The sequence below is a fragment of the Acanthaster planci genome, linkage group LG01, assembly GCF_054643075.1.
Source record: "Acanthaster planci isolate LZ-2023a linkage group LG01, COTS_SCS, whole genome shotgun sequence".
Lineage (NCBI taxonomy): Eukaryota > Metazoa > Echinodermata > Asteroidea > Valvatida > Acanthasteridae > Acanthaster > Acanthaster planci.
The window spans coordinates 25,028,892-25,053,089 of record NC_141777.1 but is presented as its reverse complement, the minus strand read 5'-3'; the positions used below and the strand labels follow the sequence as shown (position 1 = coordinate 25,053,089).

General features: G+C 41.1%; 1 protein-coding gene across 1 annotated transcript; it reads left to right on the top strand.

Annotated features, from left to right (window-relative positions):
• The first annotated feature begins 13,832 nt into the window (after positions 1-13,832).
• dusp10 (dual specificity phosphatase 10) lies at positions 13,833-18,264 on the top strand. The gene is made up of 3 exons (XM_022252989.2): positions 13,833-14,805; positions 15,736-16,113; positions 16,428-18,264. Exons 1-3 carry the CDS (start codon positions 14,208-14,210, stop codon positions 16,721-16,723), a joined length of 1,272 nt encoding a protein of 423 aa, XP_022108681.2. The 5' UTR covers positions 13,833-14,207; the 3' UTR covers positions 16,724-18,264.
• The last annotated feature ends 5,934 nt before the right edge of the window (positions 18,265-24,198 follow it).

The following is a 24,198-nucleotide window of genomic DNA, read 5'->3' as shown; positions in this document are numbered from 1 at the left end:
TTTTGATCGTGTGATATTGTAAAGCCGTGAAATGGAGAAATGCTAATTGCATCGGTGGCGGTGCATAAAGCACTTTAAAAAAATAATAGTTGTTTGTTATTTTTGCCGTGGTGTTCACAATTAGCAAAAACAGGACCCAACTGACGGAAAATGCAAGCAACCGAAACAACAAAGACAGGAACAAGAAACGTTTAGGCTGGATTGCAGTCTGGATATGATGATAAGTTCAGAGCCAATACACGCGAAATAAATTGGGAGAAAACCTTCTCCTGGAGGTCCCAAAGCTGTTATGGCAATCAACGGTGGCAATAGAGTGATTGCTTATCAAATCTACCACTCATCGCAACCAGCAGATCTACACGAAAGACACAATCAGTAGATTATAGTGTGGCCTGTTATATAATATTGAAAAAAGGGAACACTTTTGAAGTATTGAAATATGCTGGTATCATTTTAATGTGCATGCAGGCTACAAAAGATACAGGTCAACTGTCAGTACGGTTGCTACTCAAACTAGAATGGAAAAATACATCTAGTTAGTTACCTAAATACACGTAGTAATACAAGTACTTCTGTTGCTCCCCGGTTGAGATTGCTTCTACCTAACTGAACACAAACCGAACCAAAAGCAATCCGTCAAAGATGCTCACTGGATTTACCGTGATTTCTCGGTCAGTGGCATAACCAGGCGTCCGGGGGTATCTGAGGGGGGTGCACACATTTTATCAAGGGGGCACCATTAGAAAATAAGTTGCAGCTGCATATAAACTCAACGAAGATTATTCACATATTTCCAATAGGGAGCATGGGGGGACGGGCATCCGCTGGGGGGAGGGGCACATGCTCCCTCTCCCATGCCCACTGTTCTCGATGAGCTGTATCTTACAAGTCACTTAAAAATATGCAGGAGTCGTTGGATGTATACAGTTGAATCTCACACACCCAGAATTGTTAATGCTGTTTGTTTTCATTTCCATCATTTCCAGTTTTTGCTTTTCCCGTTAATGGTAAAGAATACCTGCCTGAATAATTGGGCCTGCATTTCAATGACATGGGTCCGAAGAATTCAACATGTGTACAGCCCTATCGGGAACGCAGGAACCTCAAGAGAAAAGTAATGCCGTAGCAGTTCCGACAATCTGATGACAGGAAATTTTACCGTTTGAATTTTCTGGCCTCCACATTAACAAAAACATAAACCTTGGCTTTGGAGATAGCGGCTGTCTAGGTCTATGAATTTATCATTGCTTGCAATTCGCTGCTTTGATTGGACAACGGAAGGTGTCACGCAGCCAAATCGTGATACAGGCAATGTAGATGGTACTTTGAACTATTCGGGAAGGACGTAAATATTGAATCTGATGATGACGCGTTTGTCGAGCGAACTCAAGTTACTTGAGTAATTAATACTTAGATCGAGATATCGATAACCTAATGCCAAATTTAGAACCGAAACCATCTAGAAATTAAAAAAAGTTGGTGGCGTTGAATTAAAAGACAGCGGTACGGTGTCTCTTGCGAAGGTGAATATTATGTAAGCGGGGAAGTAAAAAACCCTGTTCATTAGACATTGGGACTAACATATAAAACGTGACCTTTTTTGAAATGCGAGACCAGCTGGACATTCGAGTTGACGCAAAGATGCCCCCTCTCCTCTTTGACCAGGGTTCGAATCCCATTCAGCCCGACATTGTAGACTGCCACGGTTTTCATCAGCCCCTATCAAAAGTACACCTGAATTTGTGGGGATTCTGTGGAGCATCATTTCGGGCTTTCCCTTCCACTTCTTGAAAACTGACATTTTCTGCTGCATCTTCCCTCTCTCTCATTCTCCAGTTTTCCTACTGCCATCAACTCAGTCGAAGATATTTTAGCCTATGTTAAACGCTGTAGTTAATGCTTTCCACAGCCAGTCATTCCAAACAACTCGGACTGAAAACTAAATTTTGTCTCATTTACCTCCAGGTTAAGAAAGTATTACAGTCTGATATTGGCCCCTGGACGACTTTTTAAGGAATGGCAGGTTTGGTTTCCCTTAGAAGCGTTCTCATATGCATGATTTACCCTGTTTGGAGTCAAGGTTCCAATTTTTTGAGTTCTGCGACTGACCGTAGCCTGTGCACAAGACCATAAACGCCTACTTCGTTGTGGTTGTATAAAATGCGTATCGTCGATGGAAAGCTAATTGTTATAGAAGCCCCCAAACTCTCGTCGAAAATACCGACCTTTGCAATATTGTGGCAATTAAACTTATATTTCAAGTAGGCTAATCGAAACGGTTCCGTGGCACAGTTTTTAACAGAGACTTCGAGCCGAGTCATATCATCACAAATTTCCCGACGGTTTTGCCATTCTACGCCTTGTGGACCGTGACGGTCCACTACAGTTACCCCCTGTACAGGCTTGTTTGTCATCATCCTAGCTTATTGCTACCGCCAACCTCTACAAAATGACCCAGTAAACATTATTTCTTAGCAGATGGCTGTAGACGGATTCATTTCTATTATCGAATTAGGTGCGATGGTTAAATTGCTGTTTAAAGCGTAGGTTCACACCAGCATGACTCTCGGAATTGCGCAGGAAGAATAGCTGTTAAAAACAGGCTGACAGGGGTGCTGCCAAGATATTCTCATCTGAAATATAACTCCCATTATGCGTTGTCAAGCATGTGACCAGTCAAGAGTTCAATACAAAGTTCAAGTGTGTTTTTTCTTCTTTTTTTGGATTAAAACAATAATACAAAGGTGCACTCATAGCATATGCATACACGCCACGGATTTTATCATAAGCAATTGGAAGGGGACGTAGCCGAGTTTCCAAGAGAGGTTCGGGGGAGATTTGAACTATCCACCTTAAGTTTGACACATTTTTTCCATTTAAACCTACAAGATGAAGCTTGTCTCTCACACCAGGCTGGTTGTACATGACTGTATTATGCCTGGGGTGTTATTTTGGTGCATGACAAGGAAGGATTTGATCATCATGAAGAAACAAGCAAAAGGACCAGAAATGAAAACATAGCCTAAATAAGGTGACCAAAGACAAAAACCTAATCGTTCGCATATTTCCTTTTGCACGAAAGCCTAAGATAAAGTTTGTAGAAAATTAATTTAAGAAGATGCACTGGATTTAAATTAAACCTTAGTTAAATTTGATGAAGAGGTTATTTGAAAATAAGCATAACTCGATTACCATGTGAAATTAGTCTGACATCGAACCAATCAAGAGTGTAAAAATAGAATACCGCTTATAGCCACATACTGGGTGAACTTATGCAGATATCACTTTACCTTTGCCAAAGAATGGTAAGTTTCCTTCCATCACAGTGCCGGTTGAGTTTCCCAATACAATTCCGGGAAATAATCACGGAATACAAAATGTGCAGCCGTTGGAGAATTTTGGCATTTCAATGAAATCAACGTGATATTCGTGTCTTTTCGTTTCCTTTTAATTAAACACTGAAACCTTAAAACTGACGGAAAGAATTACACATGTAATACTAAGAAATAAAGAAATAAAAGACTGAAGCCGGTTCAATGATGAGAAATGTTTCATGTTAGATTTTGCACGGTATCTGTTGTGCCCATTCAAATCGATTTCGCCACAGCCATGAAAGCCACCGTGTTTGCACTTATAATGAACAATAGTTTGGTGGTTTGTGCGACGTGCAAAGACAAGTTTGTGTCATTGTCTACCCCGTTGAATCATGGATTTATCATTTCAATCGGCCCTTTAAAGAGACGTGACACATCACTTTTCTTTTACAATGTAACAATGTATTGTAGTGTGTGTGGGTCGGCGTGATGAGATGATTTAAACGGCGAATATATGAGGTCAATTCTCTGTGCAGGGTTTAAAATGACCCATTTTAAAAAAAATTATTTTAAGTACTGCAGTGCGGTGATGGAACCGAGTCCATTTGATTCGAGTCCGAGCCAAAGCGAGTCCACGAAGGTCTGAGTCCGAGCCAAGTCCGAGTCCATGTTATCGAGTCCCAATATTGCCCTCCTGGCACCAAATCGCGGACATCACCAAAGATTTTGTTTGAATCTGCCACTTTTTATATCTGCCGCTCCGAGACTCAAACAGACACTCTCTTGCGGCGATGCCTTCTTTTTTGAAAGCGTTTGACATGAATCAAGAGAATAGCCAAAATCGTTCACGGGTCTCTGTACGGTCAACTCAGTCCGTAAGCAACTCAGTCCGAGTGCACTCGGTCCATTTGGGAAAAAAATTGTTTATTTTTAACTTGGACGCGACTTCATCGGTTATGCTCTGTTTTTGTCAGTTTGGTCATAAAGGCCTGGTTATTGGCTATTTTTTGTAAATACAAAAAAATGTAAGTTTTTGTGTACAATATTTCCGAGTCGACCCGGAGCGAGTTGATTACGGACCGAGCTGACCGGCGCCCTATGTCTAGGCTGTACAGTAGGCCTACTGACCTTGAAGGATGCTTCCTCCCAAGGCGCCGCACAAAGTTGTTCCCAACTTCTCTGCGCACACCTTACTACAGAATTTGTTTGTTTGTTTTGTTTTGTTTTTTCTTTTCGAAGGCCAGCTGCTTCTTGGTGGCTGGTTATAAAGTCAAAACGGATTATCTGTGACAGGGGTGTGTTTTGATGAACTGGCAGTGAGGGCAAGACGCGCGAAGCACGCAAATGACTAAATGTGATGCGTTCATGTGCGCAGCATGTACAGTACATGTACCTATGAACTTGTGTATAAACGGTGGACAGGACACCAGCCCACTTTGCATATTTCTTTACGCGGTTTCATTTAGTCAGGTGCATAAAAAATTATGCCGATCCTAGCATATCCAAAATTTTTCACCTTTCCAGTGATTCCAATATGATGAACAAACTTTTTGTGTTCCGAATTTAATCCAAACATTCTATATTTATAGAGCTGAAAAATGATCATTAATGAATTATCGACTAAATGTGTAGGAAGGCGATTTATGGTTTTTAGCATTTGATAACTATTAAGATTCGTGACTAAGTTTCAATTTTCAGTTATTAAAATATGTTACAGGTATTTAGAACATACCCATTGTCATTTACAAAAACAAACAAACAAACAAAAACATTTTAAAGTTTCAATTGTTCATAATCGAAAACCTAAAGTTCCAAATGCTTCGGGCTTAAATGCAATTTTTAGCAAGGAAGTGAAATAAAGAAAAGACTGCACGACAGTTGTCTAACAAATGTGCCTGTCATGGGCGTCGCCCGAATCTTTACGGAGGGGACAAACACTCATCAGCAGCAAACTGTCCAATAGTTATGAGTGGAAGGGGGCCGTTACGACATACTTTGAGGCAAAATGGTGATTTGACCTCCCTTTCTTCCTGCTTTTCGTTTCTTCGCCTTATCTCTTATTCTGCCCCCTTGTTATCTGCAATTCCCCCCTTGATGCCCATAGTTTCAGCCCCTAGGATTCCCTTCACGCACAGAAGTTTGTGAACGTCAGTTTATGCGCGGCGTAAAAACAATTGCGAGCCATAATTTTTTTTCTCAGACACAATTTTTCTTCAACTTTGTATTCTTGTTTAAGATATTTTACATCCCTGTTTGGTTAAAATGCATTGAAAAGTGTACTGTTTAAGCACTTAAAATTATCCTTGCTTTTCTGGAGAACTGAGGGTGCAGTTGCTGTGAAGTTATCTAGGGAAGACATAATTCAGTGCAAAAGCTTTTCTGTTCAAATTGTGAACCCGGAATTTACTTACCGAAAACATTTCTTAGAACGGGATCGATGCTTGCTGATTGCTATGCATATAAACAGCGATGTGTTGGCAAAGAAAGCTGAGTCCAGCAAAGTCTACTAAAAGTAGAACACTTTTGTGTACGAACCAATGTGACATTGGGCTTCTTCCCGGGATAACATCACAGTTTTGCTCGTGAATATTTCATTAACATACAACAAATGGGCAGTAAAATACCCTTTGAAATCCTGAAACAAAAGTTGAAAATAGGATTAACTGAGATACAAATGTGCATTTTGAAGTTTTGTAAAAGAACCTCCTGTAATGCGGAACGACTGGAATAAAATCCGAACACATTACATGTAATAAGAATCAACTTGCAATATAAACTGGAATAGGTACTATTTTTACACCATTATATCATCGTATTTCCCATGTGGGGGAAAGCTACTGCTTTTCAAAACATTGTGCTTGGTCATATTTCAACCAGTGAGTATGCATTATATACCAGGAAAATTGACCGGACATTTAGTTTCCCCCTGAACAAAACAGTGATCACGTGGAGCATCCCCATGTATCATTTCCTTCCTGCTAGTCAAAGTGATATTATTTTGCGCACTTTTTCCACTATACTTTGTATAGAATTCTTTCGTGATGATTATGTGATGAAAGTATATTATTAAAGCATCATTATTCCTCAAGTGACGCAAATCGGAGGTAGGAAGTATACTAATATTTTGTAGGCCTAAATTACCCCTGTTATGTTATGTTACGTTATTAACCACCGCTCATTACGGTCGGCTTAAAACTTTGAAAGGTTAAGTTCGCAAAGGATTTTTTACAACTTTCATCTTTCCCCTGTTGCTTCTGATTTTTATTTTATTTCTTTTCTTTAATATTTGGTTGCCATTTGTTAAGCAAATTAGACAACTGAATCACTACAGTGTACTCAATTTATAACAAAACTTTATCATAATCATAAATTACAGTGCCATGATTTGACAAAGAAGAAAATAACATTGGGAGACCACCCTCCCTTATGGAAATCAATCACATGCTCTTCACAGGAAAATTAACGAACGAAAACGAAAACGCACATTTAAATCTAAAAACAAACTAAAACCCTCAAAGTGGTCAGTCTGACCGGTGAGGTGCTCCAAAAAGTGTGTTTTGTCTCGATACAGTAGTCAGAAGCACCCTAAAATAAATCGAAATTTAAAAACTGATACAAAAATCTATCTTATTATTTTTTGATTTCTGATTAAAGTCCTGACAACGTTCACCATTTAACAGGAATTTCAGCTCGTCTAAAAATCTTCACAACAGAGAGAAAAAGGAAAACGAACCTCAATGGTCTACAAACATTTGGCTATGCGTCAAAAACACAGAAATGAAAGCAAAGGCCGTATATTATTTCCCATTATATTCTGAGAAACTAATTTCTGTTTTGTCTTTCTAAACGTATTTCTAATGAAACTTTTCTGTTCAACTGTTTCATAGGATGTGGCATAAGCAAATTTGTTGAAACCTCCTGCAAACAGCTATTTTAAAAAGTTTTGTGCGTATGGCAGGTCTGTAGATATGTAACCTGTCGCGAAATTTGCTCGAAAACTGCAGGATCTGGGAAAAGAGGAAGTAGTTGACGTGAATGTCTATGAGGACATGAACCAGGATAGGCCACTGAATTAATTTCATGGACTTGATCTGTGATATCTCTGCTGATCTGTAATTTTACTTTGTCCTGTCAAACAGGTTCAACTTGTTGTTATTCTTCAAGTTCACAACTTCTCACCTCTGTAGTTGTGGGTCATCAGAAGTGCGGCTGCGGGGGGGGGGGGTGAAAGAATGACACGACAAAGGGTCACAATACACAAGAATTAACTTCACACCTGTCTTATTCGGTTCACCGACACTCCGTCACTGCAAGAAAATGTTGTCGCTAGTAAAAATTTTGTTGATTGCAACCAATTAAGACAGCATAATTGTTTTCTGTGATTCAAAGAATGTTTCATATTTTGCATGAAAAATAACGCACTGTTGTAAGCAATAAATCTTGGTGATTTCTGCGAATTTTAGAGCAGGGAAGCAGAATTGTCAACCATTGCTTGTAGACCGAACCTAATATGAGCAAAGTAATATAGCAGAATTAAACAGCAATGTTGTTTGTGAATGGGGTTACAATTCTCAAGTTCAGGAGATGACATTTCTAAAAAATAATGCAGTGAAAATGAGGTTATCACAATAAATTCTCCAGTTATCCTACACTGCAACAGAAAGCGACATGACAGATTCAAAACTTTCCGGGCCTGCACCCATGATCCTCCAGCAGGGTATGTCTTAAGTTTTCGTCCCACGGTAGTCCTGAATGTACTGTCCGTCCCGCCATTCGGTCAAGAGGGTCATTGAACTTAGACTCCAGTCAGAATATAACATTTACATTCATGTAGGCCTTTAGTATTTCTTTGAAATAGATTCTGCACCAGAAAAGGAGCGCTCTTTGACGCGTCACGTGCAATAATGTCCTTGGGAATGTGCAAACGTCATGTTGACGCAGCAGACCCGTATTGATGACGCCACACTTTATTTACCTGCGTGCTTTCCTTTGTGCTCCCCACTGGTTCCAAAGAAAAAGTGCACGTGTAAGCCAAGCGTGATGTCATCAGTACCTAAACCTGAAGTACTGTCCCAATCACATTTGGTATTCGAGACAGGTGGGCCTTTCTGATCCTGTGACGCGGGCGGGTTTGCACTAGGCAACAAAGCACTGATTGCGGAAATTTAACTCTCCATTTGGCACCCGTTCAAGCGCCCTGGCTACGTCACAGAATCTGCCAGCACATCACGTGACGGAAGTTGTGCACCCACCTGACATCCCGACTTACTCGCTGGTGTTTGCCAAAAATTGTTTTACAGGATGCAAGTGTAAATACACATAATTAACCCAACAGTTTACTAGCTAACTGTACACCAAATGTTACAGCCAGTGTATAGCGAGCTTGAATGCTGGAGGAAGGCCGTGCTGCTTTATTCTGTAACGTTTTTACGAGATACAGAGGCTTTTTTGGTACTAGCAAACTCACAGTTGTTCAAATAAAAAAAAAGGTATGCACAATAGGTACTAAAGCGCAAAGGAGGTTTTGCTATGGAACAAAGCTGCCATGCACACCATGCAATGCCTCTACAGTGGTTTCATCACGTGCTATGTCCACAAGCCAGACTCAATAACGTTAGGATCCGTCACAATTATAATTATGTAAATAAGCTAACCCTTGCCATGACACTGCTTGGCCTTAAGTCCTTGGCCTCGCCACACTCTGTGGTTGCCACTGTACCACACGCTGACAGTCATGACTCGTGTCATGCCTAGAACTTGAAGCATTTGACATGTGGTAATGTTTGAGGAAACCTTTCACATGGTTAGAGAAAACGATTACTCTTGTCAATTATTAATATTCGACCTTTCAACGACAAAGTACACAGTACAGCATACTCAACAGAAACGGAATAAACCAATCCAAGCTGGCCGGGAATGCCAAATGTACAGGTATACTTAAACACTGACTTGAGAGGCTGTCAAGCCAAATTTACAGTAACATTCAAAAACAGATTTAAACAGTGGGAAATATTATCAAGTAAAATAAATTGTGCCAGTCCAAGGCAAGAAATAAAGAAGACCAATTTATTCCTGCACAAGAAAATATATCTTGTAAATGAACAGTGGAAAGAACAAACTAACGAAACAAGCAAATTATCTGTACTGGCTAGAGACCATCAAAAACTGGCCCAGTCTTACCTTTTTGAGGTATGAAAAACAATTAATATTCGACCATGCGGAGGGTTTCGCTGGTGGTACGCATAGATTCTAAGTGAATTATAGACAAACGGTCGCTGACGACAGGTACAAGTCCATCATCACTAGCATTTGTTAAGTTGAAGCCCAAGGCAGGTTTAGCAATTTTCTCTTCGAGGGTTTCCGTGTTTGAAGGAGTTTAGTTTACTATCGTATTAAAACCAAACCCGGGAGAGTGGTAGAAACTTGGCATTCAGGATAAAATGGAGTTTAAGATATTAAGTGGATATAGGATGCATGCATGGTGTAAGATGTAAAATGTTTAACAGCGTAGCCTGCAGATGACTCGATCCCTTATACCGGGATTACTTGTCGGGACAAAAAATAACAGGCCCATCGCGTTACGTTATGCTCCGAGTCATTTTTAATTTGTGAAAGCTACCTCTCTCAAATAATTAGCTCCGCGCCCCAAAATAGATCGGGGTATAGGCCAACAGTATCACTGTCGTCAAATTATAGTTGGGGATTTGATTGCGATTTCTTGTAAGAATTAAGAACCTTACGGTACACACAGATTTTACCGATTTTTACAAACTTAATCCACCACAACACTGCTCAGTAGATTCAGCTGTTATTTCATTGATTGTCGAGATTTGAAGTGATCTTGTGTTGTTTTCAACATTTCATTGGCCTAAATAATATTATTTCAATGAAACTTCAAGTAAAGACTACCTGAGTTTCATTGCCACTGTAGTAGGAAGTCGGCTCATGCTGACGCCGTTTAATAGTCTTATTTCCAGCCCCTCTTGTAGATATTGTTCGAACAAGGAGTAACACGTCAGCAAAAGTAAGTTGTTGAAATACCACGAATAATTTAGAGTTACTGACGTGTCATGAAAAATGGTAATATCAAAAGACCAGAAAAGATGGGGATAGCCTGAATATAAACAGTAATTCTGGTTGTTTTTTTAATTATTATTCAATATGAGCTACAGGGCTATGAGCCTCTTTCGCCTCTCTGTATACGGAGAAGTGAAAGAGGGTAAACTTAATTTGCTGTGCCAAATCAAATAAAAGCAATAAAAAAAGACGAAAACTTGAAAACGACACATTTTACTTACACTGTTCAGTAGATATTTCTGGAACAGCTTTTAGGAGGGGTGTCATGACTTACCGATATTTCTCGTTGGCTTTTGTTGCAGTATCTGAGTGAATGTCGGTAGCATATTGATGTGTCCGTAGGTTTGACAAAAAAGAACAATACAAGTATATCGATATCGTCTACCTGTGAAGGTCACGACAGGGTACATTTGTGCTACGACGGGTTGGTTTCCATTTTAAAGCAGGCTCATTGGAACTTTCTGGAAAAATTCGGCAGCTTTGCCTGCTGGGTGTTTCTTCAACAAACAGGGATTTCTTTTTATTTTTGGAATTGGCAAAATATCATCCAGAGTGCACGCAGAGAGTGATTTTTTTTTATTTGCCTGTATTTTGCAATTAGAAAAAAAAGATTTGCTACAAATGTAGCAATAGGTCCGGCTTTTTTAATAGACTGCAATCAACCAGAAAGCCCCGCAGTGTTCGGTCAAAAGTCGAAGGTGAATAAAAATGAAAACGCTTACAGTTATTATTTTGCTTGGAATCATTGGACACGATCTGTTTTAAGTTAAGGCTGAAAGTTCCTGCAATGAGTCCCACTTTAATGTATAAATCTTTTAACGAATGTTGAAAAGAAAATGTCCTCTTTTGTGGCAGAGGATAAATTCAGCGTGGGAAAATACTTGTGTTTCAACATATTTCGTTGTGTTATATAGGCCTGTAAAATGTTCAGCATCATAATTATAATAATGTTTATGAGGGCTTTGTCGATGTATTTACAATCTGAAAATCAGGGCTCTTTGTTTCATTTGTTCCACGATATACAGGAAAAGAAATGACCAGTAATTATGTCACCGAGTTTCTTTCCAGGAATTTATGAGAGGACTGAGTCCGTACTGGTCGACTTCTTAACCATCAGGAAACCGTGCAATGTACATGTACATGACTGTATAACACTGCTTTACATGCGCAAGGCAAAATGACACTGCTGCCTTCAAGTTTCTGCGAACGATACGTTGTGCGTAACATGACCCCTGATTAATTTTCAAACCAGTGAGTTGATGTTCTATTTTTAACCAATACAGTAATGAGTTTATATTCTCTCCATGCAGACCACTGTTTGGTTCTCTCCAGACATGTGAGAATTAATCCCTTTGAATGGGTGGGTGGCAAAACGCGGGGATTCATAATTCTAAAAATACTTGTCAACGGAGGGATTAAACCTACATTATTTTCCTCGCAGTTCATATGGTTCACTGTTGGAGCTTTCTTCATTTCCATGGGTTACCATAGTTACCCTATGTGTAGAATTAGTGCAGATTTTCTGTGTTTGTTTGTCATGGTCACGAACAACTTTTGGTTTTTGTTTGCATATTTTGAGGTTTTTTCTTCCTTTTGTTTATTTCTGTTTTTTTCTGCTTTTTTGGGGGGGGGTTCATGAATTACATGTACTATCGGTTTTTAAACCACGACAACACTCCATGCCTATCTTGGTTGACGACACACATATACTGTACATTTCAGATTCACGGAATACTGTTTGTGTAATGTTGAAGGCTCGCAATCATAGGGCAATTTCTGACACCCACACTGGGTGTGCTCCTATCAGATCTAGGACCATAAACACTTGTTGCAACCAGCAACCAACCAAACCACGGCCCCCGCAGTTCTAGTTTTTATTCTGTCATTTACAACGAGCACTTTGCGATAACGGTTGAATAACCTGGACAATGACAGGATTTCAGAACAATCTAACACCAACTGCTTGATTTACCGGAGCGCACCACAATCGCTGTATTGAAAGTAAAACTTGACTGTGAACAATACCTTGCAGCCTTGAACACATAGTTCCCAGTCTCCTGTATACCGCTGGACACCAACTATTTATGGTTCCATTTGGGTGCCCGTCCAAAGTTGCCCAGGAAACAAACTACATATTTGATAAACACAGCTGCCTGACTTTCGATCAATGTACTTAAAGTTACGGCGAATGCACAAAGATTTTTGTTAGTTTTACAACTTTATTGGTTTATAAAAATCTGACGAACAATAACAATTAGATGCTGCCAAAAGTACCACGTGACTATGGTCTTAAAAACACACAATTAAATTTGTATGTTAACAGAATAAAAAAGTGAAAGACTTGTTGATAAAGAATGCGCTTTTTTGTAAAATTTGCTTTAGTATGTCTAAAAATGAAAAACGTTACATTACATATTTGGTGATCAGCAATGTCTCCATTTCAGAAGAATTTCACCTCAGCACTGTCATTCCATGACGTCAGCGATATTAGGCCGTGCGCAATGCCAAACGTGAATAGATGAAACGATTTTACTTTGAAAAAGCAAATTAGAGATGCATAATTAATGCTTGGAGAACGATAGACTGCGGTTATTCAAAGAACACTGTGATCACAATCTGCTGGATGGATGAAGAACTGTGAACTTCCCATCACCATTTCTCAAAGGGCCCGCCTTCTGACTGGGGAAATGCCATTCCTACCGTAGACACAATTAATGTGGACGCAACATAAGAGAGAAACTTGAACCCAGTTACGTCGAATGCACTTGCGCCATTATCCTAGAGACGGATCTTTTCGCATACAGTTGGATGGGGGACGTTTGGGAAAAAGTGAAGTGTGATTACAGAGTAAAATGAACTATTATGCAATCTGTTCGTCAGATTTAAATGGGGATCTGCTGGAAGGAATTCTACATTGACTTGGTTACTGGACATAGTTTCACTAAGTATTCGTCATTTTGACTTTCTCGATGTTTAAACATTGCGTAAACCGCTTCCTTGGCAAAATTTGTGCAATCATAGTGCAATTAACAACGCCTACTAATTCTTACCAAGAATCTTACTAGCGATGACTGTATAGGTTATTGTGCGCTTATAGTTATACAATGTCAGTGGGCCTTGGAGGTAAGACTAAGAGGCATGCCCGCTGATTGGTTAATTCTAATCACATGGCATAGATTATGGACAGATGACAAATAAAGAAGTCGCGACGGCTTTTATTATCCAAAGCTTTATTCATTGGTTGCCCTGCCTTACCTTTGCTGGAATAACGTGGACGGGAACATTTGAACACCAGCGAATTATCTTTTTTACCCGCACATGCGCAACGGACCGTGGCAAGAGATAATAAATCATTCATGAGTGCGCCTGAAATAGCAACAAGAATGATGTCATGGCCTTGGATAGCCAATGACAATTCGCAGTGTAATAAATACGAGTCCGCCGGCCAACGGAGAGCTATTGTCCTGTCCTGTAGTGTTAGCTGTTGTGCGCTCAGCTCTGTTTTGTACCAGAAATTTCTACCTTGTGCCGCCGGCCAGCGCTGTTTTAGGGAATCGTGTCTACTCATTCTTGAGAAGGGAAAACAAGCGTTCTATCCAAGGTAAATTGGTATATTCCACACTCCTTCGTTTCAAGGATCGTTTCATTCATCCAGGTACATTACGCCGGCCAAACCAAAGGTACACACTACTAAATCAACGGCAGTTCAACCTCACGAACGCGGGAATCGGCCAAGCTCCGTCGACAAATTTCAGCGGCAGCCCACTGAATAGTCTGAGTGGGCATACACTAGCGTTAAGAAAGCAGAAAGTATCCATGCCTCCAGAGATTTCTCACGATTTCACCTCAGCAACAGGCAGAGAGGCACACGCTAAAACCGGCCAAGATGGCCCACCAGCAGCTCGAGTAGATCCTGCCGCTCGGCAGGACTCAAGCGCCATTATGGCACACGCGGTGTTCACCCTCGGCCTACCGCCATGCAGGGGGAAATCAAGCAAGAACAGTTGCCCGATCAAGAGGCAGATTACCACCTCCAATGAGGCTAAGGACAGCCCGAGAGTCGGCACAGTGACTCCTGGGGAGTTGTCCAAGCGGCTGGACAGCAACTGTCCCACCACCATTGTCGTCGATTGCCGATCTTTCCTGGCCTATAACAAGAAACACATCGAGGGGGCAGTGAACGTGAACTGCACCAACTGCTTCACCAAGCGGCGATTGCAGCAGGGCAAGCTATCAATCAACGATCTGGCTACCTCTGACGAAGGCAGGGAGGCTCTGTGTTCCCGATCGGATAAGGACGTGGTGGTTTACGACGAGGACACTCAAGTAATTGACGACCTACCGTCAAACCATCCAACACTCCTGGTTCTCAACTCACTCCGCAATGAAGGAACGAGGGCTAGCCTTCTAAAAGGTAAATACATGTACAGTGCAGTATTTATATGTTTTCCAATCATCCTCGAGATGTGATGAAATAAACCGTAAACTTATATTGTCCTAAAGTTGAAATCTTGAAGATTTTAAGTGAAATATCTATGTACGTAAATTTTCTGTGAAGTAAATGCAAACTCTTCACGCTCTAAATGAAGTCTTCTAAAAGTGTAATCCTATTTCATAAAGTAATGGCTGTACCATTAAAAATATTACGAGCTGACTTCAGAAAATAAGCAATAAACTTTTCTCTTCTATTAAAGCAAAGTAAACCCAGTTTTACTTCAGCTCAAACAACACAGGATAAAACCTATTTATACAACTGTTGTGCTATCGCTGATAAAATAGATCCACAACCTAGCCTGGCTCTTTCGAACACACGAGTGACTGCATTGACGTCTGAACGTTCCCCTGGCTGACCAAGCTTTGTCGCCCATGATTGCTTTTCCCCAAAAAGAACTGCTGTGCGCGTAGCGTGCAAACAATCCCAGTTGTCTAGTGCCGTCGACATCTTGAATACTGTTTACCGATGGCAAAGTCCATAGGCTGAATAACACGTTGAATGGTGCATGGGGGATATAAGGAACAGGCGAACTGTGTGAGGCCGAGGGCCCGCCGCAATATTTAGTTTGTGAGAAATGATTGATCATAGATACAGACACGAACATGGGGGTTATCGAGTGCACCTTAGCTTTACAAGCTGAAGTTTTTTTCTTCCTTAAAAAGTTTCCCCCATTACTACTCTATACTTCAGTCCCAATGGAGTCATTTTTCGCTAATAGACCAAACATCACACACAACACGTTATTTTTTGTTTTTAGATAAGTTGGATTAAGAAGACGTTTAAAACGCCGTTTCAAACGTCACATCAAATTAAACAATTGCATTTTCAAACTGATTCGATAATTTGCAGGAGGTCTAAAGGACTTTCAAAACCAATTCGGGAGCTTGTGCAAGAGCGTCGTCGAGAAGGCCCCCACGACGGCAGAAACGACAATCTGCCGGCCCGCGGCCGAGGTTATCTCTGGCGTGGACTACACCACGGCCAAACAGAAAGAGATCGACATCCCGGCCACGCAGCTGCTGACGTTCCTGTACGTGGGCAATGAGAAGGACGCAGCCGACCTGGACTTCCTCCAGCAGGAAAGGATCGGCAACGTCCTGAATGTGACCCAGTCGGTGCCTTGTTTCCACCAGGAGACCACAAACATCAATTACAGGCGAATAAGCGTGCGCGACAACTCCTTGGCCAACCTCAAGAGGCACTTCGAAGAGGCTTTCGTCTTCATCGGTAGGTATATCACGGACGTGCAGTTGAACTATGAAGGTTGACATATGGAGAGGAAATATTCGGAGAAATGCCGGTACGAGAAAGCCCAGCTCTAAAATTTGTAAGCTGTTAAGCAGACAACGGGATTGCATGATCAGAAACTGAAACTTCTAAATTGGTCGTATCTCTTTAGAACTCTAGATGTTGATAGATATAAATAGATGTGCATCTGTTTAACTGAATGAATCATTTGTATGACGGTGTTTCATTTTGCAGAAAAGGGTTTTGTCTTTCATTTTTTTTCATTGTGCCTCTTCGGTTTTTCTTTGGAACAGAGGCCGCTCGCAAACGCCACGAGAAAGTCCTTATTCACTGCAGCGCCGGCATCTCAAGATCCTCCACGATCGCCATAGCCTACATCATGAGGTACCGCGGCATGCCAATGGCCAAAGCTTACAATCTGGTCAAGTCCCGGCGAGCCATCATCAACCCGAACCTCAACTTTGTAGGTCAGCTGGCGGCGTACGAGAAGACGATTTCCTCGTCCATTCCCGCGCAGTGTGCCCGTCAGATCAAGAGACGCACGGCTTCGCCTCACCCCGCGCCGCCACCGCTCGAAACAGCTCTGTAGAACTGAGAACCTGAGAACTCAAGCGACGGCAACCCTCGCCACCTTGGCAAAAGACTCGTGTTATGATAACCTCTACGTCGTTTTTGTACTGAAAGTGACAGTGTCTTCAACTACGATAAACTCATCTTTGGAACGATCGCGAAATGCGATCCCACAGACTTAAATCCACAGAGACCCTATGCAATGCAACTTGACATTGAACTCTGATGGTGCGTCACTCGCTCATACACCGACAGCGGGAAACCATTAATTATACGAAGGGCAAACAAGACATAAACATGGCGACCCCGCTTAATGAGAACTGGATTTGTCTCAGCTCCAGAAGTGGTTAGCACTGACGTGTGCCCACGATCCGCACGCACGAACTATATACGTGCTTTTGGAAGCAGGCTTTTTATACTGCAGAAAGCTTAAGAACTCTAGTTTTTTAAACCACTTAAGTAAATTTAACAACGCGCTGCTATTGGTCGTTGTGGAAAGAGGAAGTGCAATAACCTTTTCGTCATTCCAAAGAACTCTAAAAGAGATTTTGCTTTTCTCCCATGCTTTCAATTCTTCGCGGGAGGAAAGTGGTACCTGCATGAACAGAATTACCAGTTTGGCCAAGGCGATGGCTGTTATTAAACTATTCGAAACTTGTTGGCAGCTTCATGCTTCTGAAGACATAGTTATGTTGGTTACTTCGCCTGCACAAAAAAGAAATGTCATTAAGCATTGTGCAGTTTCTATATTGAGTTTCATTCGTTCAGTAATTTTCACATTTTTATTTCATCCCATCCATTTCAAACCATCCGAAGTTAACACAAATTCGTCGTTTTGGAAAAACGGATCTTTTAAAGCTGTTAAAACAGCAGTTCGAAGCTTTAAAAATGTCTTCCCTTTTCGTTAATATTTTAAAAATTCAATTTCATCCTATAGTTGTGCACGCATACAAAGAATGCACGTTTGGTCCTCGACAAGTATCTAGATGTATTTGAAGTGTGCATTGTCAAAACAGGTCTTTACATGTAGAACTCAATACCCACTTCCAACAATAAAATTTACACTAAACGACATTTTTTTCCAGAATCGCAGGCAGAACTGCGTATATTTTTGAAGTGGAATGTCTGATCTTACAAGAGCCCTTTCTCGAGAAGTGTTGAATCTCTCTTTGCGATTTTTGGATACAAAACATGTACTTCATTAATGTCACGTCAACAGACCACCAAACAATAGATAGAGGGTAACTGGTACCAGTTCATCGCTGATGACACATTGCGGATGTTATGCGACTGCTGTAGCGGATGCTAAGCAGGAAACCAGTGGCATCGGTCGATAACCGTGTTGTTTTTTCTTGGTTGTGTAAGTGGTTTTTACCCAAGAAAAATATAACCTCCCAAGTATAAATCATTTATCGAGTGGAACAATTTTTTTTCCCTTTCAGTAGGATTAATTCATCACAAATGGTTTTCATAACATGGGATTCATGAACATGTAGTTATTTTGTATATCATGCTTGTGGCAAGAGAAAAAGATCAGATCATCAAATGAAAAAAAATGAACTGTTATTGTTTGTAGTATTAACATTATTAATGTGCGTGCTTCATTTTAGCCGTGGGTATGTGGGTCATCCCCATTTCCTTAATTATTGGCACGCTGACGAAAATAACAAAATTTGTGGGCTCAGCAACCGGTGGGGGGGGTGGCATGGTAAATATGAGGTCAGGTGAGCAAGCCGTACGATTCGAGGGGGCAGATGGTTTATCAATAAAGTTGTGGGTTATTTGCGATGACTGGACGTCACGAGCAGGACAGGGAACGTCGTTTTAAGACGAAATGTATGGGTTTCATTCGAAAAATAAATCGCAATAATTCGTGAAATGACCTGACAACGGTGGGGGTCGCGTATTGACCAAGGTTGGGATCCTCAGAAAGCCCGAAGTAGACATTGATATATTTAATACCAGTTTCCTTACAACTCGGCCGAGAATGCAAGGAAACACTAAAACGCAGCAAGTAAATGCGTTTGTTGGTGCCAAAGAATTGGAAATTTTGAACGGTTTAATCTATAAATTGTTGATGCCACACTCTAAAACTCCCTGGTGAGATTGACCCAGCATTGGGTCCCTTTCGATATGACCCTTTTCTGGGTCACAATATGACCCCCTTTCCCGGTCATATTTGATCCTTTCTGTGTCATAATTTGACCCGGAAAAGGGTCGTGCCGAATGGGACCCAATTCTGGGTCAATCTGACCAGGGATTTTTTAGAGTGCATACATTTAAGACTGTTCCTCTTGTTCATCAACAGTCTTGGTTAAGGTCATTACCTTCGGGTTCCATCAGCATAGCGGAAGAAAGCTTTTAGGGCACAGAAACTTCGACGTGTAGCACGTGTAACCACCAAGTCTTTTTTCCAAAATTAAATCATGAAGCTGAGGAACCACTATCACCGGGAAAGCATAAAGGTGGAAATGGGCTGGAGAAAGTGACATCTATGCGCCACTGTAACTGATGAATTTACTGTGTATTCCCCTAATTCACACAGGCAGAAATTAGGTTGGTGTCTATGACGTCATGCAATGCAGTCCGCATGTGATACATACCACTTCCTCTGGGGAGTAGAGAGGAAATGTCGCATTGAATGACGGTGGGGACTTTAGCAGTGTTTTCATTTACGTTTCCACTCATGATAATGTGCAAAACACCGTGCAAGATTTAGGAGATGCATAAAATATGAAGCAGCAAAATATGACATTTTACGATGAAACTGCATAATCAATGACACTGACATCGTTGTGAAACATCCAAATTACGCGTGCATCATGTGGGCGCCTTCGTAGTCATAATTCCTGTAGTCGGCGTACGTTTGCTTGTCCATGGTCCAACCCTCATCTGTGAAAGATAGATACATGTAGATAAGTCGTATGGATCCATTATACATAAGCCTATGGTGTGATGACGTCATACCCTACTTTTTGTGTTATTAATAAGCCTGGCGGTTTTATGATAATTTCGACGATGATCCATAGTGTGTAATGCATGATACATGTGTAAATCTACGCGCTCATGGCTAAAAGACACCATTGTCCAGTTTCATATGACTTGACCGCTTGTTTTTTTAAGCTGTCAAGAATTCTTTAAAAACGGCTGAGTGGTCAACAAAAATCCTCAACAAAAAAAAGGTAACCCATATTTATACTGCGGATTGGCTCAAAAAAATCTACATCAGGACCATGATCTTTCTGTACAGCATAGAGGGGCCGTTCGAATGGACAAAATACAAGTGATCCATATCCAGAGTGGTTTTATAGGGTGACTCATTAAATATCCGACTACAACTAATTCACATTAACAAATATAAAGCCATACAAATATTCAGCTTGTAATCGTACAATAGCAGAAAACAGTCATTTTTCACTGTGACCCTCAAAATATAATCACGAAAGTCAGAAAAACACGACACAAACCGCCGTAGTATGTACCGTGAAAAAGGTGTAATGTTTTTATGCAATGTTCTCTCTGTTTTGTCTTCTTTCATTGCATACAGATTAATTTATGGAGGCCCATTGCTGCAAAAGGGGTTATTCGGAGGACAAGCTTGCAGCCAAGACGACTGATTGCATGATCATGATCATCACCATTCGTGACATCTTTAATTTCTATCCGAGGGCAAAACGAACTGGTGCTCTCAGTCCGTATACCAAGGGCGTAGCGGGGCTGGTGGTTGTCTCCTATAATCCCCTCTCCCCCATGCATTCAAAAATATAAGGGAATAAAAGAGAAAAGTAAAGAAGAAAGGGGGGGTGAAAATCGCTGATTTGCTTAAAACTTCCTTAGAATTCCATTATCCCCCTTCCTTGATGGCTTGTCAGTTTGCTTCTGACCCGGAGTGCTTTTCCTCCTCCCCGGAAAACCTCCTACGTGCCAACACCAATGGTGCCCACACGTGTGAACTTAATTCGAGCAGTTGACCGTTTTATGTCGAAAAGGCTCCGGTATATAATAATAAAGTAACTGGCCCTGGACTTTTTCTGAGCATTTTTTTTTACTACTTTAACACTGCTTCCGCCATTGCTCAGGCCATTCCTGATTCACTTCCAGTCACAAGGCCAAATTCGTCGACTAACATATACTGATCATTAACTCGCTCTTGTCACGATCACCATTGCAAAACGTCAGATACAGGTACAAAAATGCACAATTCAAGATTAAATTTGGTGCTGATTTGGATGAGGGGAAAAGATACTCTCCCACGCATAACTATCAACATATGCCCAGTCAGTTACTCAATAAATATGATTTCTTATCATATTTATGTGTCTTTTCCTGCTCAACAGGAAGTGTTTTGCGAACTGATTTTTTGGCAGGTACATATACGTGTAACAGATTCGTTGTATAGGCCTATAGTGGCGAACGGCATGTCTATCATAAGGATCATTCAGGAACATGTGCAACTGGCATCAGTTTGCAGTAAGTAAGCTGATATAAAGTATCACCATGCACCTATCATATTTTAATACAACCAATTTCCCCTTTCGGAACAAACCTTTGTTTTTTTTTGGGGGGGGGCTTTTATTTTGTTAGTGTTAAAGTTTATCAGAAATGGTGAAAAATTTGTGCGATTTAAAAGTTTGACTACTTAATTTGAATATTAAATACATGTATGTGCATAACAAAAATATTCAGCCAATTTCAGCTGTCGGATGACATGTTCTTTATATTTGACATACATGTATTTCTTGCAATTTGTGATTTCATCCATATAGATTATAGATGGTTTTGCACGGGCATGGCTGTAGAAGACGATCCAGGACTGAATGCGTTTCCATTGATAATTCCCAGCTGACGAAGTTAGTGCCGTGCTCAGCTGCCTCCTCTGATCGGCACAAGACATCGCTGGGGACAGCGAGTACCCTTCTGCGAGTCCGGTCGCCTCTCGTCGCCGCCAACCTATGACTTGCCCATCCCAAAATCTCTAAATCCGCCAAAGCTGTGTTCATGAGGAAATCCCAGTGGGCCCTGCCTGGATGAACTCCTAAGCTGACCACCTGCATGAACTCGGGCCGGGGGGGAGGATGGTAAATCTTGCCTGCTAAACTGTTCCGCTGGAGGATTTTCCACCGAGAGGAAATTGGGTTTAGGTGGTCGGGCCCCTTGCAGGTGCGTGAAAGGAGTCGATAAGGGTTCTTTGGGGAGCTACGTTGTTCCAGAACCACCTAAGCCTCGAGATCCCTTGTGGATACACCACGGAGACTGTGGGCGTCTCCCCTGCTAAAGCTCGGGAATTCTGATGTCTTGAACTATTTCCTGTCGACAGTCCTTTTGGGCCCGTCTGGCCCATGCTCCCCAGGTTGAGGCAGAGTATATTTCCTGAAACCATAATTTCTTCTCAGTTTGATGTGTAGGAATACAGACCAGAATCCAGCGCGACCTCTTTTAAGGTGGGAGATTTCTAACAGATAAGGACGCAGCTCTACTTGTCCATAATGAGCAGGTTTCCTGAGCGCTGCGCGAGGCGCGTCCGTTAAAGATAAAACCCAGACATCAAGTTTTGCAGACGGACGTACCTGGGTAGAACTGATTTGTTGGAAGATTGACTACAAGTTGTTTGGTCAAGGAAGGAAAGGGCGACGAGCTTGGAGAACTATGATGGGGTCACCCACTGGGCATATTTTACATGCAACCACAAGTAAATGTTTTATGGATTAAAATCGCTACACACGTAAATTATGGTCACACAGAGTCCATGGGCCTGAGCTGTCCAACTTGCATGGTTTCAATTTTGCCACACTGCTATCCCAAGGACTATGGTGACTGTATTGTAAACAACTGATTTGTAAAGGCTTGTTTTCTGAGGGATTTTGCAAGAAAACATTGGTTTCTTGCAGATGTTGTTCGTATTAAACTAATTCTGTCGAGTTAAACGTCATCTAATTATGGCACATTTCTTTTTATTCCCTGGGGAGTCACGCAGAGTACTAGATCCGTACAGGACTGTCCCAGGCTGCGAGTTATCCCGTTCACGCCGAATACGGAACGTGATACAGACAAAAACATGATCATTATATTTGACAAGTAACTGATTAGTGATCCAAAATGTCCAATGGCAAAAATGATTAGATTGTTTATTTGTAAAGAGAATAATTCGACCCGGCCAAACGAACAGCCACACCGTTGTTCGTTCATCACGATGAACAAGAGGGATTGTTTCTCCAGGGAGAAACAGCATTTCACCAAGCCTCAAATGACAGAACTATTAAACAAACAAGAGGATGGGCATTCCTTAAGTTCCAATTAAGTTTCAGTTTTGTCAGTTATGTAATGCAAAACCCTCGCCTAGGGGCCTATCTGGTAATGTACAACCATATTTAGCAATACAATGATTGTGTGGCAAGTGCAGTATGCTATAAATAGGCTTTATTCCTTGTTGCAACTGGAGGATTCATTGGTTTAATTTAGTTTTTAGGTTCTGAAACTGATAGTCAACATGAGCCTGACGGGAATTTGTTGTAAAGAAGGGTATATCATCGGTCGATGATATGTGACACTGCAAGTCATCTCTACGATGAGTTGCAGTGTGTCAGAATGGATTATAGGAAAATATGCAATTTTACTTGCAAAGGCACTGTAATAAGTTTTCTTCAAAACTGTTGTCGGTTAGGGTCACACGGTAGAGAATGACTGGAAAATGGCATTTTTTGCAACTAAAAGTAAAAAAAAAATAGACCTTAAGTTTTTTTCCCGCCTAAAGGTCCGAATGTCTAGCTTTCATTTCTTTTCTCGCTCTAAGACAGGTGTTTTTTAAAAGTAGGCCTACTTCTGCAATACTGAAGAAGTTGTTTACAGTTAAAAACTACCATCTTTTGAAAACCGAAAATTGCTGAATTCATGCACAAGAGTTCTTTTGAGTTTCACCTTTGTTATCGCTGCGGTTGGTGAGTGATCTCAACGTGACTGTCTGTGAAAAGGCCCCGTGGTGCGGTAAACCAACGTGCACTGTATTGAGATCAACCAGCTTTCAAAGCCAGTTTAGTTAAAATAAAGCTTCGTTCTTTTGCACCCAACCTTAGCAGCCGTCTCACGCTATTTAAATCGCTGGAAAAAATCAGGTTCAAAGAAATGTAAACTTTAATGTATATTGACTTTTGCTAGAGTACAAGATTGGGCAATAAATGACCTGGCTCACCGTGGATTAGACTCTCTTTCAACACGTCATTGCCAGTGCGGTTTCTAACAAACAAGCGTGATTTAGTCTACAAGCCACATCCTGATTGAGTTTCAGACAGTCGATTTTGCATTCACAAAACCTGATTTTCCAATGCGCATGTTCTAATTTATTTGTATTTTCCAAAACATATAGACCTAACCATGATAATTATTTTTTAAAAAAAAAGCAAACAATGGACTTTTGATGATGATTTCACCTGTTCCTTGTCATTTTGCCCCGAATAACCCCGACCCATAAATGTCTCTGAATGCAACGGTCATGTACAG

Coding starts and splice junctions, on each gene's coding strand:
- dusp10 (XM_022252989.2), top strand. CDS start 14,208: ATGCCTCCAGAGATTTCTCACGATTTCACCTCAGCAACAGGCAGAGAG. Junction 14,806..15,735: donor GAGGGCTAGCCTTCTAAAAG/GTAAATACATGT, acceptor GATAATTTGCAG/GAGGTCTAAAGGACTTTCAA. Junction 16,114..16,427: donor AGAGGCTTTCGTCTTCATCG/GTAGGTATATCA, acceptor TCTTTGGAACAG/AGGCCGCTCGCAAACGCCAC.